The following is a 17,532-nucleotide window of genomic DNA, read 5'->3' on the forward strand; positions in this document are numbered from 1 at the left end:
TATACAGGGTGTGTATCAAGGATTTACTAGAAATTTACTTTTTCCTTGCCGCGACTGCAAACTGGTTTTCATTAAATTTGATGAAAAGAGCTCTTTGGTATTTGAAAAAAAATTATTTAATTTCACGTAGAAATTTTATACGTTCTCTCACGAGTTTTTAATTCAAAAGGTTTTTTTTAGCAGTCAATTACAAAAATGTTGGTTGTTGAACGGGTGAGATATTAAGCATGACGTTTATAAAATGCAACTTTTGCGAAAAGAGCGCAGGTAAAGCATTTCAGGTATCCCGTATAGAGAACCGTGAGGCAATAGTTTTCACCTACAGTAGTCATTTGTAACTCGAAGCCAGCGAAGAGAAGAGAGGTTTATCACTGCCATAAAGATCTCGGCTTCCTCGTTGTTGCACAGCCTATACCAAGCAAGCGAAGCCAGTTAGCAAAGTGCGAAGCGACGGCCGTCCATGTCATCGTCGCGCAATTTATGCAAATTAGTGCAGCTTTGTGCAAGCCGCTATTCGTCGCGAGACAAAATCTTAAGAATGTTGTTTTTTTTTCTCTCTCCTTCTCTTTTCAAAGAACTCTTGCAAAGGAGGAAATATTTCTTTTCTTTTATATTTATATTTTACTTTTTTTTTTTTTTTTTTTTATTATTATTATTTTATCAGGAAAGATGGAAAGAAAGAAAAAAAAATAAATGCCAATTCTAATGTCTTCGGAAACAAAATTTTTGCATTTTTTTTTTACTGAAACTTTTTATTAAAAGATAATTGACATCGTGATAATCGCATCGAAGCGATTTAAACATGTTTTGCACGAATTTCTACAAATTTATTTTGACACTTTGACGTTTATATCGCAAGAGATTTCAAGAGTACTTCAACTCGCACATTTATCATTTCATATTTTTATATCAAGAAAAATTACAAATCATTCTGATTAATGATATATTATGACAAAGTCATTCTGATTATGACACTTTGATTCATCTTACATATGATTATCGATATCTTTGTTACTTCTTTTTTATACCTTAATATCTACAATACAAACGTGCGTATCATTTCTGCAACACTTATCACATATATCATTAGTTATTGTCAGTATTTTGTATTTAATTACATTGCTGGCGCTGTTTTTTTTTTTATTAACATTACATGATTTGTAAAGTGTGAAAAAAAATTGATTTATTTTATTACGTATTTTATTGCGTACTATATTTATTCGCTTTAGATTTCAAAGTACAGAAGCCGGCATGACAATTGGTAATTCAATCGCTACATTTCATTTAGGTTGGTCGTAACGAGCGTATGGTTAATCGTCGATAATATGGAAGCAACCTGCTTTTAGCAAAATTTGATTAGAAGTTTAACTGCCTCTATAAAGGCGTTACTCTTCTAAAAGCTGTACAAACATTAGCAAACCGGACTACCACGATTTCTCTGTCGCTGCCCATCGCACTCGACTCACGTGAATTACGTAATTACGTCAATTACGTAAATTACACAATTGCTCGCTATTTATTTATTTATTACACGATATCAATGCTAAACCAATATATAAAGTATATATAAAGTTAAAAATATAAAATTATTTATTTGTTCAATTTTAATGGAAATGTAATATTTTTTTAATCGCAAAATTTTCATATTCATATTTATCTCTTTCTCTCTCTCTCTTTTTTTTCTTTTTTTTTTTTTTTTTTTTTTTATTCCCTTCATGATAAAATATGTCGGTTCATGTATTTGAACTTTCAGTCGATTTGCACATAACGAAACTTTATTCGGTGAACTGGTTGTAAATTCATGATGCCGCGCTCATTAATGCAACGCGCAAACACATCAGTCATCAATCTACAATACTTTATTACGAGGAAGTACTCTCACAATCAGATTCTAGAGACCATAGTTCACTTTGCGTTCGCTGTATTAGCTTGATGAGAAGCATTGACGTTTCTGTCTACCTGCCCGCATAACTCTTCTTCTAGGCAAGACATTCATCGCGATTTTGCTAAATGATGATAAAACCGATGCGTGACTTTAACAACAATGTAAATTGTTTCCTGGAAAAAAAATAAAATTATGTCACATATCATATGCACTATGGTACACGTATACATTAACCTATGCACTGTTCCGTAATCGTAATTAAATCTACATAAATAAATGCGCATTTTCACAGCACTTTAATGCTATTTGTCGTTGAAATTTTTGTCGCGTCATTTAATGTTTTGCATCATTCCTTTTGATGCGTTATTAACTACCGTAGGAACATTAATAACGCGATGATTACTTGGAGTAATTATGATATCTACTAAACGAAGCCATGCAGTTTGATTATGTTAATAACTTTATTTATAACGGATGATATATATGTATATACAAGTTTGGCCGATCCCAAAGCCATCTTGGAAATTTTATTCTCGACAGAAATGCGCGTCGAAGCAGCTTATTAACAAAGTTAAATTGAGCAAAGTTTCTGGCTCTGATTACCCGCTTGCGCAGGTTGATTCGGTTTTCAGCAGTGGTGAGTTTACTTCACCTGGACAATAAAGCAGTGCAGTGTTTCCCATTATCTCATCAAGATTTATTTATACACATTTGTTTGTACATTATTTCATCGAGCGTTGCGATACGCTCGGCGAACCACCCAACTGATGGCTATTGCCATATAAAAACTCGAACAATTTATATCATTTTGTCGCATCAATTCGTATGATACGATAATCATTTATGTACTTGGCGAGATAATAATAACTGCGATCTGTCTTGCTTAATTACCGAGAATCTTGTTTTTATTACACGACTGATCTTGCTAATCATTGTTGACATCACGGAGAATACAATTTGTTGTTTTTCTTCAATCTTTATCACTTGTTGATTGAGAGAATAAAGCAATATCGCATACTGACTGAAAGTTTTGCCATATCATCACTTCAATTATTGCTATGCAGATTTTTTGTACAAATATAGGCTTGTGATTTGAAAGATAAAGATATATATATATGTTATCTTTCGAGAGGACGATAGAGCGAAGACGCGACGCACGACTACGTTTGACCTTCGCAAAGTTTGCAATCTCTTGTGCAACCTGTTGCCTCGCTCGCAAAAGACGGCTTTCAAACGTACAGCGATGAAAGACTGAATAGAATGCGCCGATGCGGCATTCGCACGTTTCTGCGTTACGATTAGGATTATCCTCAAACGGAATTAGCATGCTTATCCTCAAATAGAAATTTAAGCGTTTATTGTAAGTTGCTTGGAATAGAGAATCCCTTTTTTTCTATTATATTATACTTGTGCTATTATGTTGTGACATATGTTATGTACAATACATGAATAACACTCGTCCTTTTCTCACAATTGATAAAAAATGATAATTAACGAGAATAACAAAGATAACATATTATGGAGGCCATCTCTTGACTCAATCACTGCGATACGCCTATCACTTGTACCGTAGTAAGCTATTTTTTTAGTACATTTGGCAAAGTGTTCTGAAGCATTTTTAAAATAAGTTGCACACGTTACATGTGTGTGTGTGTGTGTGTGTGTGTGTGTGCGTGCAACTGACGCATAAAAAAGAATTATGAGGAAAGAGCAGGTGACGGAGTCAGGCGTAAGTTATATTTGACAGTGAGACCATTTTTCACGACTATGTCGGGTATACTAGAGAAAAATACGGCAATGTCAATGTACAGAATTGAGATAATCTTGGTAGAACAATTTAGATTTTTCTTACAAATTCTATCTTTATCCAATTTTTACTCATCGTTTATGTCAATATTCTCCTTCATTCATAAGACTTTGCCAGGTCCTGTTTAATCAAAAAAATATTAATATTAAGAAATACTAATATCATTTTTTTCATAAATATTATTTTAATTTCCAAGAATCTAATTAATTTTTCTTAGGATATAAAAAAAATCTATTATTTGCAAAAATTTAACGTAAAATTTGATTTTTAACGTTTATTGACGTATATCGTATTAAATATATTTTTTTGAAAAGCTAAAAAAGTGGCCACGAATAGGAACATTAATAATTTGAAGAGTCATTCGTACGATTCCCATTTTCGTCCAAAGCTTTCTGTCTCCTTCGGGAATAATTTATAAGGAAAAATAGGGAGAGCATAGATAAGCATAAAGAAAAATAAGGACGAGGGACGCAGGTGAGAGACTAAGTCAGACGGTATTTTTGACAATGCGATCATTTTTCAAGGATGGAAGTAGGAAGATACAGTCAGTCATCTCGCACTATCTCGACTTTCGCGTGAAAGCGTCGAAATCGCGTACACTACTGTTGTAAAAGCGCCACGAGCTTTCGAATGTCTGTCATTTCTCACGAGACAACACTGAGCCGTACAAACATACGTGTAATAATACTACCTTTTTAAATATTTACACTGGTCTCGGAAGAATAAAAATGATTAGGTGTGCATCTCTGAAACATTGTCCCGTTAATAAGATGACAAAATAAAGTACAAAAACACCTTACGCAATATTGCAAAAAAAAAAAGAAAACATTCCTATTAGAACGAGTACTTTGATTTTATTATAAACATGGTTAAATATCAGTTTTAATGCTACAGATTTATGTAAATTGACATTTTGATGGCACACATATTTTACAAATTATTCAGCGGAACGTCTATATAATTTTTCACGTCTCTGAACAACTTGTCAAAGGTCGCCATTTCTTTGTCGCTATTATTTTAATTTAACATTGATTTGATTACTTGACAAAGAAAAAAAATTGTATATCAAATTTTTCATTCATTCGTCCATTATGAGCATAGTTTGTGAAAAAGGTATATACAACATTTATATTCTTCTTATTTCTCCGAACTGTTGCAAGCGCGTCATATTGTGAGGCAATCAGACTGCACGTGCATAGTTAATATATTTTCCTTTACATTTGTCGCATTTGATGGTCGTCTTCTGGGAAGCTAGATTATGCTAATAAGACAAGTTTTTTTTTCTTCAAATAACCTTACGATGTATATTTTGCATTTTTTTTTTTTTTTTTTTTGCTATTAACAATGCAAATGGCTTCAGGCAGCAGCGCCGCAAAACGATACGCAATCATAGTTGCGTAAACAAAATACGGAAAAATTGCTCAATTTCGCGACTGGAGAATTGCTTATTTTCCGCGAGCCGCGAAGACTCTATTATTCTTTAATAATATACATACATACATTTAACTCGGCATCATGTCACCGAAAGCTGCATCTGATCGAAATAAATGATAATTTTACTATTGTATTGGCATTCGCATCTCTCTCCCTCTCTCTCTCTCTCCCTCTCTCTCTCTCTCTCTCTGTCTGTCTCTGTCACGTTGCTTGTACAACGATATTGAATGCACTCTGTTTACACGTCATTATTCAGCGATTGGTTATTATGCCGAATCTATTGTAATCTCTTCGAATAATGAGCGTTCTCGCGATACTAATGCTAGTACAATCATTCCGCAATATGATCCGAATGGATAATCATTTTTATGATACCATCTTCTGTCCGTGATGTATTGTAAATGATATACACGTAACAATATAATTTATAATAATGACTCTGAAAAATCAACAAAAGGACATGTAGTACATAATAGTTTAAAGTTTAAAACACGCGTAGGATTGATTTTTGTAAATGTATGTAATTTTGTATAATGAAAATTGAATAACGAAATACGAACATGAGGCGCGATATATTATCAACAGACCACATATTATTCAAAAGCAACTTTGATAAGTCCGCTAAATGCGTTTTGGATAATTTCAACAAATTTCTATCTGCGGGATTGAAAATAATGTTTGCAATATGCATTAATATCATATAATAAAATTATAGTACAAGCCCATATTATATATATATATATATATATATATTTATATATTTATACTTATTTATTTATTTATTTATTTATTTATTTATTTACAGAAATATATAGCGTGCAGAGAAAAACCTGAGGAATGTTTTTGCATTATATATAAAAACAAGAATATATGTATGTATAGGAGAGAGATTTACTAATAAATATCTAGCACAAGGAGTAATCGCGCGGGATCGATGAATGGTTTGCGAAAGGAAGAAGGAGAAGCGCTCATCCGTCGTGCATTGATACCCAACGATAGAGTCTCGGTCTCTCGTTTCGCGTCCCATTGCTCGAGCATAGGGACATGTGTATGTATGTGCACGTGCGACATTCGCGCTGGTCGCTTCGGAAGAAGCTGGACAGGGAGCCGTGATCGATCGGGTCATCAAACATCTTGCCATATTGTTGGCTGAATCCCTGGTGGCGAAGGGTAAGGGCGAGGTCCGCTATTTTTATTACGCGGTTTAACCTGACGGCGATTGCATCGACCGGAGACCGATGACGTTTTTATATACCGCCGCGTGTGACGAAGGACTGAACGGAAAAGCGATATTATTTCGGAGAGATATAACCAAGTTTCGTTTCGGATCCGCGCCCAAGATCTGCCCCGAAAAAAATAAAGCGGTTGTCTGGCGAAAACAAGAAAAGGCGGATCGTACTTATTGTTATATATTGTATTATATTGAGATTCAAATTATTATCATTCCCCTTTTTTTATTCTTGAAAGATTTTACCTAAAAAATATTTTCAAAAATCATCTTGCTCGCGCTATCGAACATTACAAAATTTCCATAAACCTATATGAAACTGAAAAAAAATTACTTTTTTGTTTGATAAAAGGAAACGTATCTGCGTCTATAAAGTGATTAGGAGGGAAGAGACATATGAGCCGTACGAAAATTACGACTGCGTTAGCGCGTGCGCGACGGTAGAACGCAACAAAGAACAATAAATAATGGACTGGCTTGTCTATCCGAATACATTGCGGGGAATACCGCACGCGGGTTATCTCACGCGAGGAGCCGCGACATAAGTATGCATGAAGTTAGCTACGGCTCGTCTGAAATATTAAGCAGCTAGACTCTTCATGCTGAGGTCTGAAAACTGTTTACCCTGGAGGACGCGACAGAGGGAGTCGGAGCCGCCGTTAAAACCACGGCCGACTACCTACCTACCTACCTACCTACCTACCTACCTACCTACCTACCTACCTACCTACCTACCTACTCCGTTTGATAAATAATGCGGTCCGCATTTTGCGCGGGAAAACTTTCGGATATATCGAGACACGAGACACGAGACACGAGACACGGCGGGGCGGCGAAACGGGATTCTGAGGGCTGCGTGCGTATTAAATTAAAACCGCATCGCGTTGCAGCGTTTCGCACGGAAGCAATCTCGGTGAGCGTGCAGATGAGACCTATACAAAGTTTGTGTGCACACATTTTAGAATCTCTCGTGAAAATCTTGTGGCTTTATGTTTTATAATAACGTATCGCGCGCGGTATGGTTTTTCTCGAGATGTCAAATTGATGTCAGCTGATCGATCTATATATATATATATATATATATATATGTATATATATAGAGAGAGAGAGAGAGTACGTGCTATTTTGAAGTTATTTTCTTATAACCGCGTCTAAATGTTATAACAATTGCCGTTGGCGGGGGCCAAAGTTATAGCGACTTTGGGACGACGCGACTAGAAAGTACGCCGGTGTTTTCCGTCGATCGCAGTTCCGCCGTGTGCGCACGGTGAAGATTGCAAAGTTTCACCGAGGATTCCTTACAAAGCCTGACTTATTTAGCCCCGGGGCCCGCGAGCGCGAGATGGGCGCCACCTCTCTATATATAGCCCCGTTCGCCGCCCCTTTGACTCCGGCCACGTCCGTGTGGGTGGCAGTCGCGAAGAGGGGTGGGGGGGGGGTTGGGAGAGGGAGCGAACAGGCGGAAGAGGAAGGTTGCAGGAGCGAACTTGAAAGGACGAAACGCTCTTTTGTCGGTGCCCTCTACACCGCAGAACTTTATTAATTGCGCGTTTTGTTATGCAGATTCCTGCTGAGCCAGTCTCAGTCTTTCCAACTCCCGGCTCTGCCCGAAGCGACCTCGTCTGCCGGCCCGGTCGGCGCGGCGCGGCGACGCGACCCCATTAACTCTCCGCCAGGAGAGAGTCCAGGACCCCGCCTTTAAAAGATTACCCGTCGAATTCATTGCTTTCAATTGAGAAAACTTTACGCGTTCTGCAACGATCTCTCTCGCCCTCTTCGTCACCGTGTATACATCCTCGAGCCGTAAATCGTCCATTCAGTCGATGCTTATCTGATATAATTTGTATAATGATCGATTGTTGTAACTGAAACATTTTATATCCGTGATACACGCGATATGAATTGCACACGCGAAACACGTTCTCGGAGAGGCATGAGCTTCCGAGTGCTCCATTCCAAGCCGATTGCACCGATGCGATGTGAGCTACTCCCTCGCCTCGGACGCACCGATAATTAGCCCATTAGGAAATTAAAAGTCCAACGACTGTTGAAAAAGCGAAGCCGGTAGCCGGTATCGTTCTGTTTCGTTCGTAGCGGTAAGACTGTAGTCATTACTTCCAGTCTGAGCCAAAACGAAATATTCCTCCGGGAAATACAGCCTAAGAACCACTTAAGAGCATCGGCCTCCAGTTCACTTTCTTCTCTCCCAGTTAGTCCCTCTTTCACTCGAGTCGTAATAATCGTGACGCATCAAATACCGGTTGCCACGGCTGATGCAAGTCTGTCGTTCCAGAAACCGGACGAGAACCGCTAATACCAGTGAGATTGGCCGATCACGATCAATGACACGACGAGAAACATTAATCGCGAAGAGAGATTGTATGAACCGTTGAATAGAATGAGATATAAATTCATTCGAAAGTATCTACGTCAAGTTGTTCACGCGAAATATATGTAATTTTGCCATTATGTACAATTATATATATTTCTTTTTCTCTATAAATTCTTAAAGAGCTACGCGCGCGACGATTATATAAACTTTTAGAAAAAAAAAGGATTCATTTTCTTAGAGTGAGAAAAACGATTTACGCACGTTCGATTTATGCAATTAAAGGTGCTATAAATATTACACTTTCTCCATTTTATGTATAAATGTACACAATAGCGGGATAAAATTATCTCGTCTGACATATGCTGCGACTATTTTCGCTGACACATACATATACATATCTCGCTTTGTTATCTAATCAGCGATCAATATTGTTAAACTCGGCGGAATAACGAAAGCAAAGGTAAAGAAAGATAAGATGTTTAGGATAAAAGGAAAGAAATGACTTAAAAATTAAAATATGGAATACACGAGTACATGTATAGAGTATGTAGGGATAGGGGATAGGGGATAGGGGAGAGGGGGGGAAAAGAATTAAAATTTCACCGACACGAGGGTATACGAGATATCGTATATATGGGTATGAGTCGGAGAGGGATTCGGCGATAATTCCGCTAATATCGAATATCTCGAAAGTTTCGCCTCTCTGTCTCGCTTTTGCGGAGCGAAGAGCGAGAATGATTGTGCTCCGAGGTGTTTCATGTGCCTGTTGCGTTGCAGAAGCTCGCGCGCGCTTGTATATTAAATGGTGTTCACGGTTCACCAGTCAAATTGAATCTCGGGCTATTGGCAGATTCTCAATAAGCTTCAACAATGGACTCTGTTACACGAGCCCCACGTCTCCCTTTCGCCTCCCGCTCTTTTCTACTCCCTCCGTTTCGTATCGTTCCAGCCCGTCGTACTTTCGTTCGGCACGTTCTCGCATTTCCTTTCAGGAACGTATCCATCGTTCTCGCTACACTACTTTGCGCTGCTGAGGTTTCGCTTCTACAGCTCGATATCCTTAAATGTGATCACCCCGATTCGAAAAGGAAGCTTTTAATTTTCCTTTACATTTAAATATTCTTTGTAATCTTTCAAACTCATCCAATTCCTCCTGGTTTCTCACAAAAGTCCTATTCAATTATGACATCAGAGACGAAACAAAATATCAATTTTTTTCTTACATTATTATATTATCGAAATAAATTAGTTTCTTCTCATCAATTAATATGAATAAGAATTGTATTAAAAAAATTAAGTTATTATAATTTGTGATGATAAAGCAGTAAAGCTTTAAAGCAGTTTTTTCTTCTTCTCTATCACTTGCATTTGAGAGTACAAATTTATAAAAAAACATTTTAAAAAAACTTGTTTTGATATTTTACTCTTTGAGATTTAAAGTTATTTATTAATTTATAAGCCGAGAAAAGACAAAGAAAGAGTTTACTTTTAATTATTTAAATATTTAACTATGCATTGTGATATGCGCGCGCGCACACAAGCATCTTTTAATTCTCATTCTAAAAAATGAGATAACGCAAAGAAATTAAATTTTAAAATTTATTCACAGTTAAAATAGATTTCTAAATAGATACGCTATTGTATTGTTTCATCGGTTTTCTTTCATTTCCAGTCGCAAGTCGTATACATGCACTGTCTAAAACTTTTGAATCAGAAAATAATATGTAGATGATATGTGTGTGTGTGTGGGTGTGTAATACAAGCAAACTGTAATAATGATTTATCAAAACTGTTGCTATGCAATATATGTACATAAATAGAAAACAGAAAAAGTGAACAAGCCATCGCGAAATATAATGACATAATTTTATATTTTTAACACGAATTTTTACTCATGTTAACATATGCAAGAGATGACAAAATTAAAACTACAAAAATACACTTAAACTTATATAATGTAATGGTAACGGTGTAAAAGATAGCGAAAGGAAAAAATCAAGCCATCAGATTTCAGGAAATTTTTTTTTATAGCAGTCAACATTTCGTTCGTCGATATATACGTGAAGTTGCGGGCAACGCGTGCATTGTCTGGACGAGGTTAAGAGGGTTAGACCGAGTTAGGGGATGTCATGGAGGGGTTGAGGAGGTAGGTGGGTATCGGTGTAATGAAGAGCGACAGTGGCACCCCCAACCATCGCTAATTTGCCGCTAAGTGCCCGGCTTTGTTTCCGTACGCTGATCCCATCGTTCGCAATATCCTGGATCCAAGGCGACGTTCTACGGTGTTTAAGAGAGAAAGCCAAATAACCTGCGGTATTACCCGACAATCCAGTATAGATCGGACTCTGGTGGAAAAGGGACGACAAACCGATGAAGCAAACGTATTCGAGAGAAAGAAGGAGAGAGAGAGAGAGAGAGAGAGAGACAGAGAGAGAGAGAGAGAGAAAATGTAAAAAGCGAAAAGATAAGATACACTTTTTTAATATTACTATCAGTCCAATGAGTTGATAAGAAAAGTCATTTAAAATGTAACCATTCTACAAGATATAATTCAATGCTCTTTAATGAAGAAGAAACACTTAATTAAGTGTGCAAGAACACATCAAATTCCGATGTTTCTGAAGAATTTACGCGCATATGACTTTATATGTACATTAAGGAATTTTTTAATAATTTTTTACTATTATATTATTATGCACGCACAAAGTAAAAATTTTTAATAATAATATTGTACATGAATAACTTGCGATAATTTGTTTATCAAATTATTTAATAAAATTTTTTGATATTATTCAAGGCTATTACTCAACAGAACATATGAGTGATGAAAACTTTGTACAAATGCAATTTTCTTCTTCTTATCGTTTTATACAAAAAAAAAAGTACTTGTGATTAATAATTAAATTATGTTTATTAGCTTTTTTTTCATTCACTTTTTATTAAAATCGACGCTTTTCGACACGTTATCTAATTTGCGCAATATAAGGTAACCGATTTGCGCCGAGTATATAAAGAGAGGAACCGCTACTATCTCCAGTAGTTATATGTGCGTCTCGCGATTCAACGACATCAAGGCTCAACATGATTTTTTAAAACGTCATGGATACTTGGATACTATTATCAATTTTAACTAGTACTATCGCTATTTATTATTACTTCTTTAAAGATTTAAATTACTTCAACAAGCATGGGATTCTTCACATACCACCGTCGCCTGTCGTGGGCAACATGGGGCCAGTGTTTTTCCGGCAGTTATCAATATCCGAGCTTATTCAGAAAATCTACAATCTGAATTCAGACGCGAAATATGTCGGTTTCTTCGACAGCACGAATCCAGTAGTGGTGATTCGAGATCCGGATCTGATCAAGTCTATCGCCGTCAAGAATTTCGAATCGTTTCTCGATCACCGCGCTTTTATCGACGAAGAGAATGATCCTATATTTGGCAAGAACTTATTTTCCCTTTGTGGTGAAAAATGGCGAGATGTAAGAACCTTATTAAGTCCTGCATTTACGTCGAGCAAAATGAAAGCTATGTTTAAGCTAATGTTCGACTGTGCTGCCAACTTTACCGAGTTCCTCTCCAAGTTGCCTTCCGATAAAAATGTTGTGGAATTGAAAGATTGTTTTACTAGATACACGAATGACGTAATCGCAACCTGCGCCTACGGGATTAGCGTTGATTCTATGAGAAATCCTACCAACGAGTTTTACCTTAACGGAAGAGATGCTACAAAGTTTAGTACTCTGCGCACTATAAAACTCATTTTATCAGAAGTATGCCTCTTATCACCAAGATGTTGGGTATTAAATTTTTTAGTAATCTGATAGGTCAATTTTTCAAAGATCTTGTCAGGAGTACAATAGACACCAGAGACAAGCAGAACATCGTACGACCGGACATGCTGCAACTGATGATGGAAAGTAGAGGAAAAAGAGGACCGGGAAAAGAATTGACTATCGAGGATATGATCTCGCAAGCATTCATCTTCTTTTTTGGTGGTTTCGATACCGTTTCTACTTTGATGTGCTTTGTTATTCACGAAATGACCGTTAATCCAAGCATCCAGATAAAATTACGCAACGAGATGGATCAAGTTTTGAAGAAAACAAACGGGGAGTTGACCTATGAGGCTGTAAACGGAATGCAATATTTGGACGCTGTCGTTAATGAGGCTCTTAGAATGTGGTCTGTAACGCCTTTCCTGGACAGAGTATGTACGCAAGATTTCGAATTACCGCCTGCGCTTCCCGGCGATAAGCCCTTTGTCGTGAAAAAAGGTTCGAGCATTTGGTTTCCTGTTCACGGGCTTCATCGGGATGCAAAATATTTTGAGAGACCGAATGAGTTTTATCCCGAACGTTTTCTGGACGAGAATAAGAAAAAATTAAATACTAGCGCGTATATACCATTCGGAATTGGTCCCAGAATGTGCATAGGTAACAGATTTGCATTATTGGAGACTAAAATTATGATATTCCATTTATTAACTCGCTGCGAATTAAAACCATGTGCGAAAACTCCTCATCCTTTACAATTAAGCAAAGTAAGCTTCACCATGATGGCAGAGGGAGGGTTCTGGCTGAAGATTCAAGCAAGAAGTGATCTTTATACTTGCATATCCACAAGCGTTAATAGTGATGCAACTAATGACTGACCATTTTAAATTCGAATAAATGTCGATAAAATATCCTTGGGATATTGATATATGTAACGAAAATATGAATGTAAAATAATTTTATTTTAAATAAAATATTTCACACTATGTGTGTTCATCAATTGTAAAACGACAATGCTTGCTTATAATTTTATCCTTAATTTTTATAACTTTTGGTTTTATTATTGAAAATTTGAACATTTTAGGGAAAATTAATACTGATTTTTTATTTATGGTCCGTGATTATCTGTATTATTATACATATAATAGTGAGAGAAAAAATAATTTGATATAATTTATATATGTGTTATAAAATTTATTTTTACATTATTTTTTAACAATGTATAAATTCCTATATGTAAATAGTATAAAATTATATTAAATACAATAAATGTTATGATTATTGCAACAAGAATTTTATATAAGAACAAAATATTTTTTTCTATTTTTTATATATAGACAGAAAGAGAATTATATATTATTAGACCGAAAAACTATGATGCACATATAGAAGTCGTATTAAATGTATATTTGTATATTTAGGTTTAAATTATATATATATATATATATATATATATATATATATATATATATATATATAATACACAAAATACAAATTATTATTATCCAAATAAAAAATATTAATACTTGTACATGTATAGTAAAATTTATTATAAGAATTGTTATATAAAACATAGCACATAATCTGTTACTTTTCTCTCTTTTTCTCTCTTCTCTGTTTGAATAAGATAATTATTCATAAATGATAGAAAAAAAAATGTAATAGATATGAGGAATAATTATTTCTCTATGTGTTGATACATTTATCAAAACTTTAAAATATAAAATTAAAATAGTAAAAAATAAAATATTACCATGAAATATAAAAATATAAGCAACATCATAGTTATACATCTAAAATAACTGATGAATAAAAATAATTATTGCTCTCAGTTCGCGAAAAGTATAGTATTAAATTCAGTTCATTGACTGATTATCACAATGATGTATATTTAATTCTATATGATGGAACTCAAAGTCAAAATGATTATATGACAGAAAAATTACAGTAGACATAAGGCTTTTATAAAATATTTTGCAAAATTTTGACGATAATATTCTAATAATAGCAAAAATTAAAAAAAACTGATAATTGGGAGTACATGTATTCATTGATAACATATATATAATGACAGAAAAATATTAATGACGACATTTAATTCAATTTTCTAACTAGTTGGAGGAGACAGAGAGAGAGAGAGAGAGAGAGAGAGAGAGAGAGAGAGAGAGAGAAAAAGAGAGAGAATATAAAAAGCAAAAGACGAGATATATCCTTATAATATTAGCATCAACTCAAAATAATTATTTAAAATGTACTTGTGTATGTATTTAAAATTATTAAAAATGTTAGCAGAAAGTGAGCATAAAAAAGCCGTGTTTTGAAAGAGACACTTTCATTTTTTGAAGTTCTGAACGCATTTCAAAGATGTTTTAATTCTTGTACAGCAACACTAAAGAGCTATCATCTATAAAATTTGACATTTCTTTGAAATGCGTTCGAAGAAAATGAAAATGTCTCTTTCAAATCATGGCTCTTTCATGCCCACTTTCTTCTAAATGTTTTATTAATGCTTTAACAAAAATGCTTTAAAAAAAATGGTCATTCAGTCAGAATAGAATAGAATAAGATAGAATTCAATAAGAATAGAGAAAAACGTGAAATTTTAATACTTGTGAAAGACTTACGCAAATGACTTTATATATTAAACAATTTTTTATTACTGTATTTTTATATGTACATAACAAAGTAGAAAATTTTGACGATAATATTGTAAAGAAATAATTTCTTTGAATATTTATTTATCAGACTACAGAGATTCTTAAAATCACTATTTAATATTACTCAAGCTATTGCTTAATAGATTGCACGACTGATAAGCATTTTGCTATATGAATCAAAGCTTCTCGAGTTTACAGATGCATAATATTTTCTCCTATTGTTTTATAATAATAATAATAACAATAATAATAATTAAAATAATAATAATAATAATAATAATAATAATAATAATTATTATTATTATTATTATTATTATTATTATTTTTATTATTATTATTATTATTGTTATTGTTATTATTATTATTATTATTGTTATTATTATCATTATTATTATTATTATTATACAAGAAAAACGTGTCGAAATACTGTCGATGCAATTACGTAATTAGTAATTAAATTATATTGTTTATCAGATCACTCTCGCACATTCACTTTTAATTAGAATCGATACTTCGATACGTTATCTAATATGCGTGTAAGACGACTGGTTTGCATCGAGTATATAAAGAGACAACTGCTAGTAATTCCAGCAGTTATCTGTGCATGGTCGATCTATCGACATCGTATCAAGGCAATTGGTGTTAATCCTTTAAAACGTCTTCTCATCATGGATATTTGGATTCTGTTGTCAATTTTAGCTGGTTCTATCGCTGCTTATTACTACTTATTTAAGAACCTAAATTTCTTCAAGAAGCATGGGATTCTTCACATACCACCGTGGCCTGTCGTGGGCAACATGGGGCCAGCTTTTTTCCGGCAGTTATCAATACCTGAGCTTATTCAGAAAATCTACAATCTGAATTCAGACGCGAAATATGTCGGTTTCTTCGACAGCACGAATCCAGTAGTGGTGATTCGAGATCCGGATCTGATCAAGTCTATCGCCGTCAAGAATTTCGAATCGTTTCTCGATCACCGCGCTTTTATCGACGAAGCGAATGATCCTCTATTTGGCAAGAATTTATTTTCCCTTCGTGGTGAAAAATGGCGAGATGTAAGAACCTTATTAAGTCCCGCTTTTACATCGAGCAAAATGAAAGCTATGTTTAAGCTAATGTCCGACTGTGCTGCCAACTTCACGGACTTTCTTTCCAAGTTGCCTTTCGATAAAAGTGTTGTGGAATTGAAAGATTGTTTTACTAAATACACGAATGACGTAATCGCAACCTGTGCATTCGGGATTAATGTTGATTCCATGAGAAATCCAAACAACGAGTTCTACGTTAACGGAAAAGATGCGACGAATTTGGGTACTCTGCGCACTATAAAAATTTATTTTATTAGAAGTATGCCTGTTATCACCAAGATGTTGGGTATTAAATTTGTTAGTAATTATATAGGTCAATTTTTCAAAGATCTTGTCAGGAGTACAATAGACACCAGAGACAAGCAGAACATCGTACGACCGGACATGCTGCAACTGATGATGGAAAGTAGAGGAAAAAGAGGACCCGGAAAAGAATTGACTATTGAGGATATGACCGCACAGGCATTTAGCTTTTTTTTTGGTGGCTTTGATACCGTTTCCACTTTGATGTGTTTCGCAGTTCACGAAATTACTGTTAATCCAAGTGTTCAGACAAAATTACGCAACGAGGTAGATGAAGTTCTGAAGAAAACAAACGGGGATTTGACCTATGAGGCTTTAAACGGAATGCAATATCTGGACGCTGTCGTTAATGAAGCTCTTAGAATGTGGTCTGTAGCGTCTGTCCTGGACAGAGTATGTACGCAAGATTTCGAATTACCTCCTGCGCTTCCCGGAGATAAGCCTTTTGTCGTGAGAAAAGGCTCGAGCGTTTGGTTTCCTGCTCACGGGCTTCATCGGGATGCAAAGTATTTTGAAAAACCGGATGAATTTTATCCTGAACGTTTTCTGGCCGAAAATAAGGACAAATTAAATACTAGCGCGTATTTACCGTTCGGAATCGGTCCGAGAATGTGCATAGGTAACAGGTTCGCATTATTGGAGACTAAGGCCATGATATTCCATTTATTAACTCGTTGCGAATTAAAACCATGTGCGAAAACTTCTCATCCTTTACAATTAAGCAAAGGAAGCTTCAACATGAAGCCAGACGGAGGATTTTGGGTGAAGATTCAAGCGAGGAAAGACGTTCATACCAGCATATCCACCAGTGTTAATGGTGATGCGAGTAATGCCCATATTTAAATTTATACAAATACTAGTAAAGTATAATGTTCGTAACATTAATGTAAACATTAATGTATTGAATTAACTCGTGTAAAATAATTGTATTTTACATAAAATCTTTTACTCTGTGTGTTTATCAAGACAACTTTAAAATCTTTTGTAATCATTAAGATAATTGCAAGATGACGATGTT

At 35.0% G+C, this 17,532-nt stretch overlaps 2 protein-coding genes and 1 pseudogene across 7 annotated transcripts in view; all 3 read left to right on the forward strand.

The window, feature by feature from the left end:
- LOC140666217 (uncharacterized) overlaps positions 1–11,491 on the forward strand; it is a 191,181-nt gene extending 179,690 nt beyond the window's left edge. For 5 of the 6 annotated variants that reach the window (XM_072893147.1, XM_072893146.1, XM_072893145.1 and 2 more), the window contains one exon: positions 10,718–11,491. In XM_072893147.1, coding sequence (XP_072749248.1) covers positions 10,718–10,788 — 71 coding nt within the window. In that variant the 3' untranslated portion in view covers positions 10,789–11,491. The remainder of the gene's footprint in view (positions 1–10,717) is intronic. The other variant, XM_072893148.1, reaches the window with a different exon arrangement.
- Positions 11,492–11,590: 99 nt separating this feature from the next.
- On the forward strand, positions 11,591–13,618 carry LOC140666207 (cytochrome P450 9e2-like; annotated as a pseudogene).
- Positions 13,619–15,638: 2,020 nt separating this feature from the next.
- LOC140666206 (cytochrome P450 9e2-like) lies at positions 15,639–17,448 on the forward strand. The gene has a single exon (XM_072893134.1). The coding sequence runs from the start codon at positions 15,654–15,656 to the stop codon at positions 17,355–17,357; it is 1,704 nt and encodes a 567-aa protein (XP_072749235.1). The 5' UTR covers positions 15,639–15,653; the 3' UTR covers positions 17,358–17,448.
- Positions 17,449–17,532: the final 84 nt, after the last annotated feature.

The sequence above is a fragment of the Anoplolepis gracilipes genome, chromosome 5, assembly GCF_047496725.1.
Source record: "Anoplolepis gracilipes chromosome 5, ASM4749672v1, whole genome shotgun sequence".
Lineage (NCBI taxonomy): Eukaryota > Metazoa > Arthropoda > Insecta > Hymenoptera > Formicidae > Anoplolepis > Anoplolepis gracilipes.

Coding starts and splice junctions, on each gene's coding strand:
- LOC140666206 (XM_072893134.1), top strand. CDS start 15,654: ATGCGTGTAAGACGACTGGTTTGCATCGAGTATATAAAGAGACAACTG.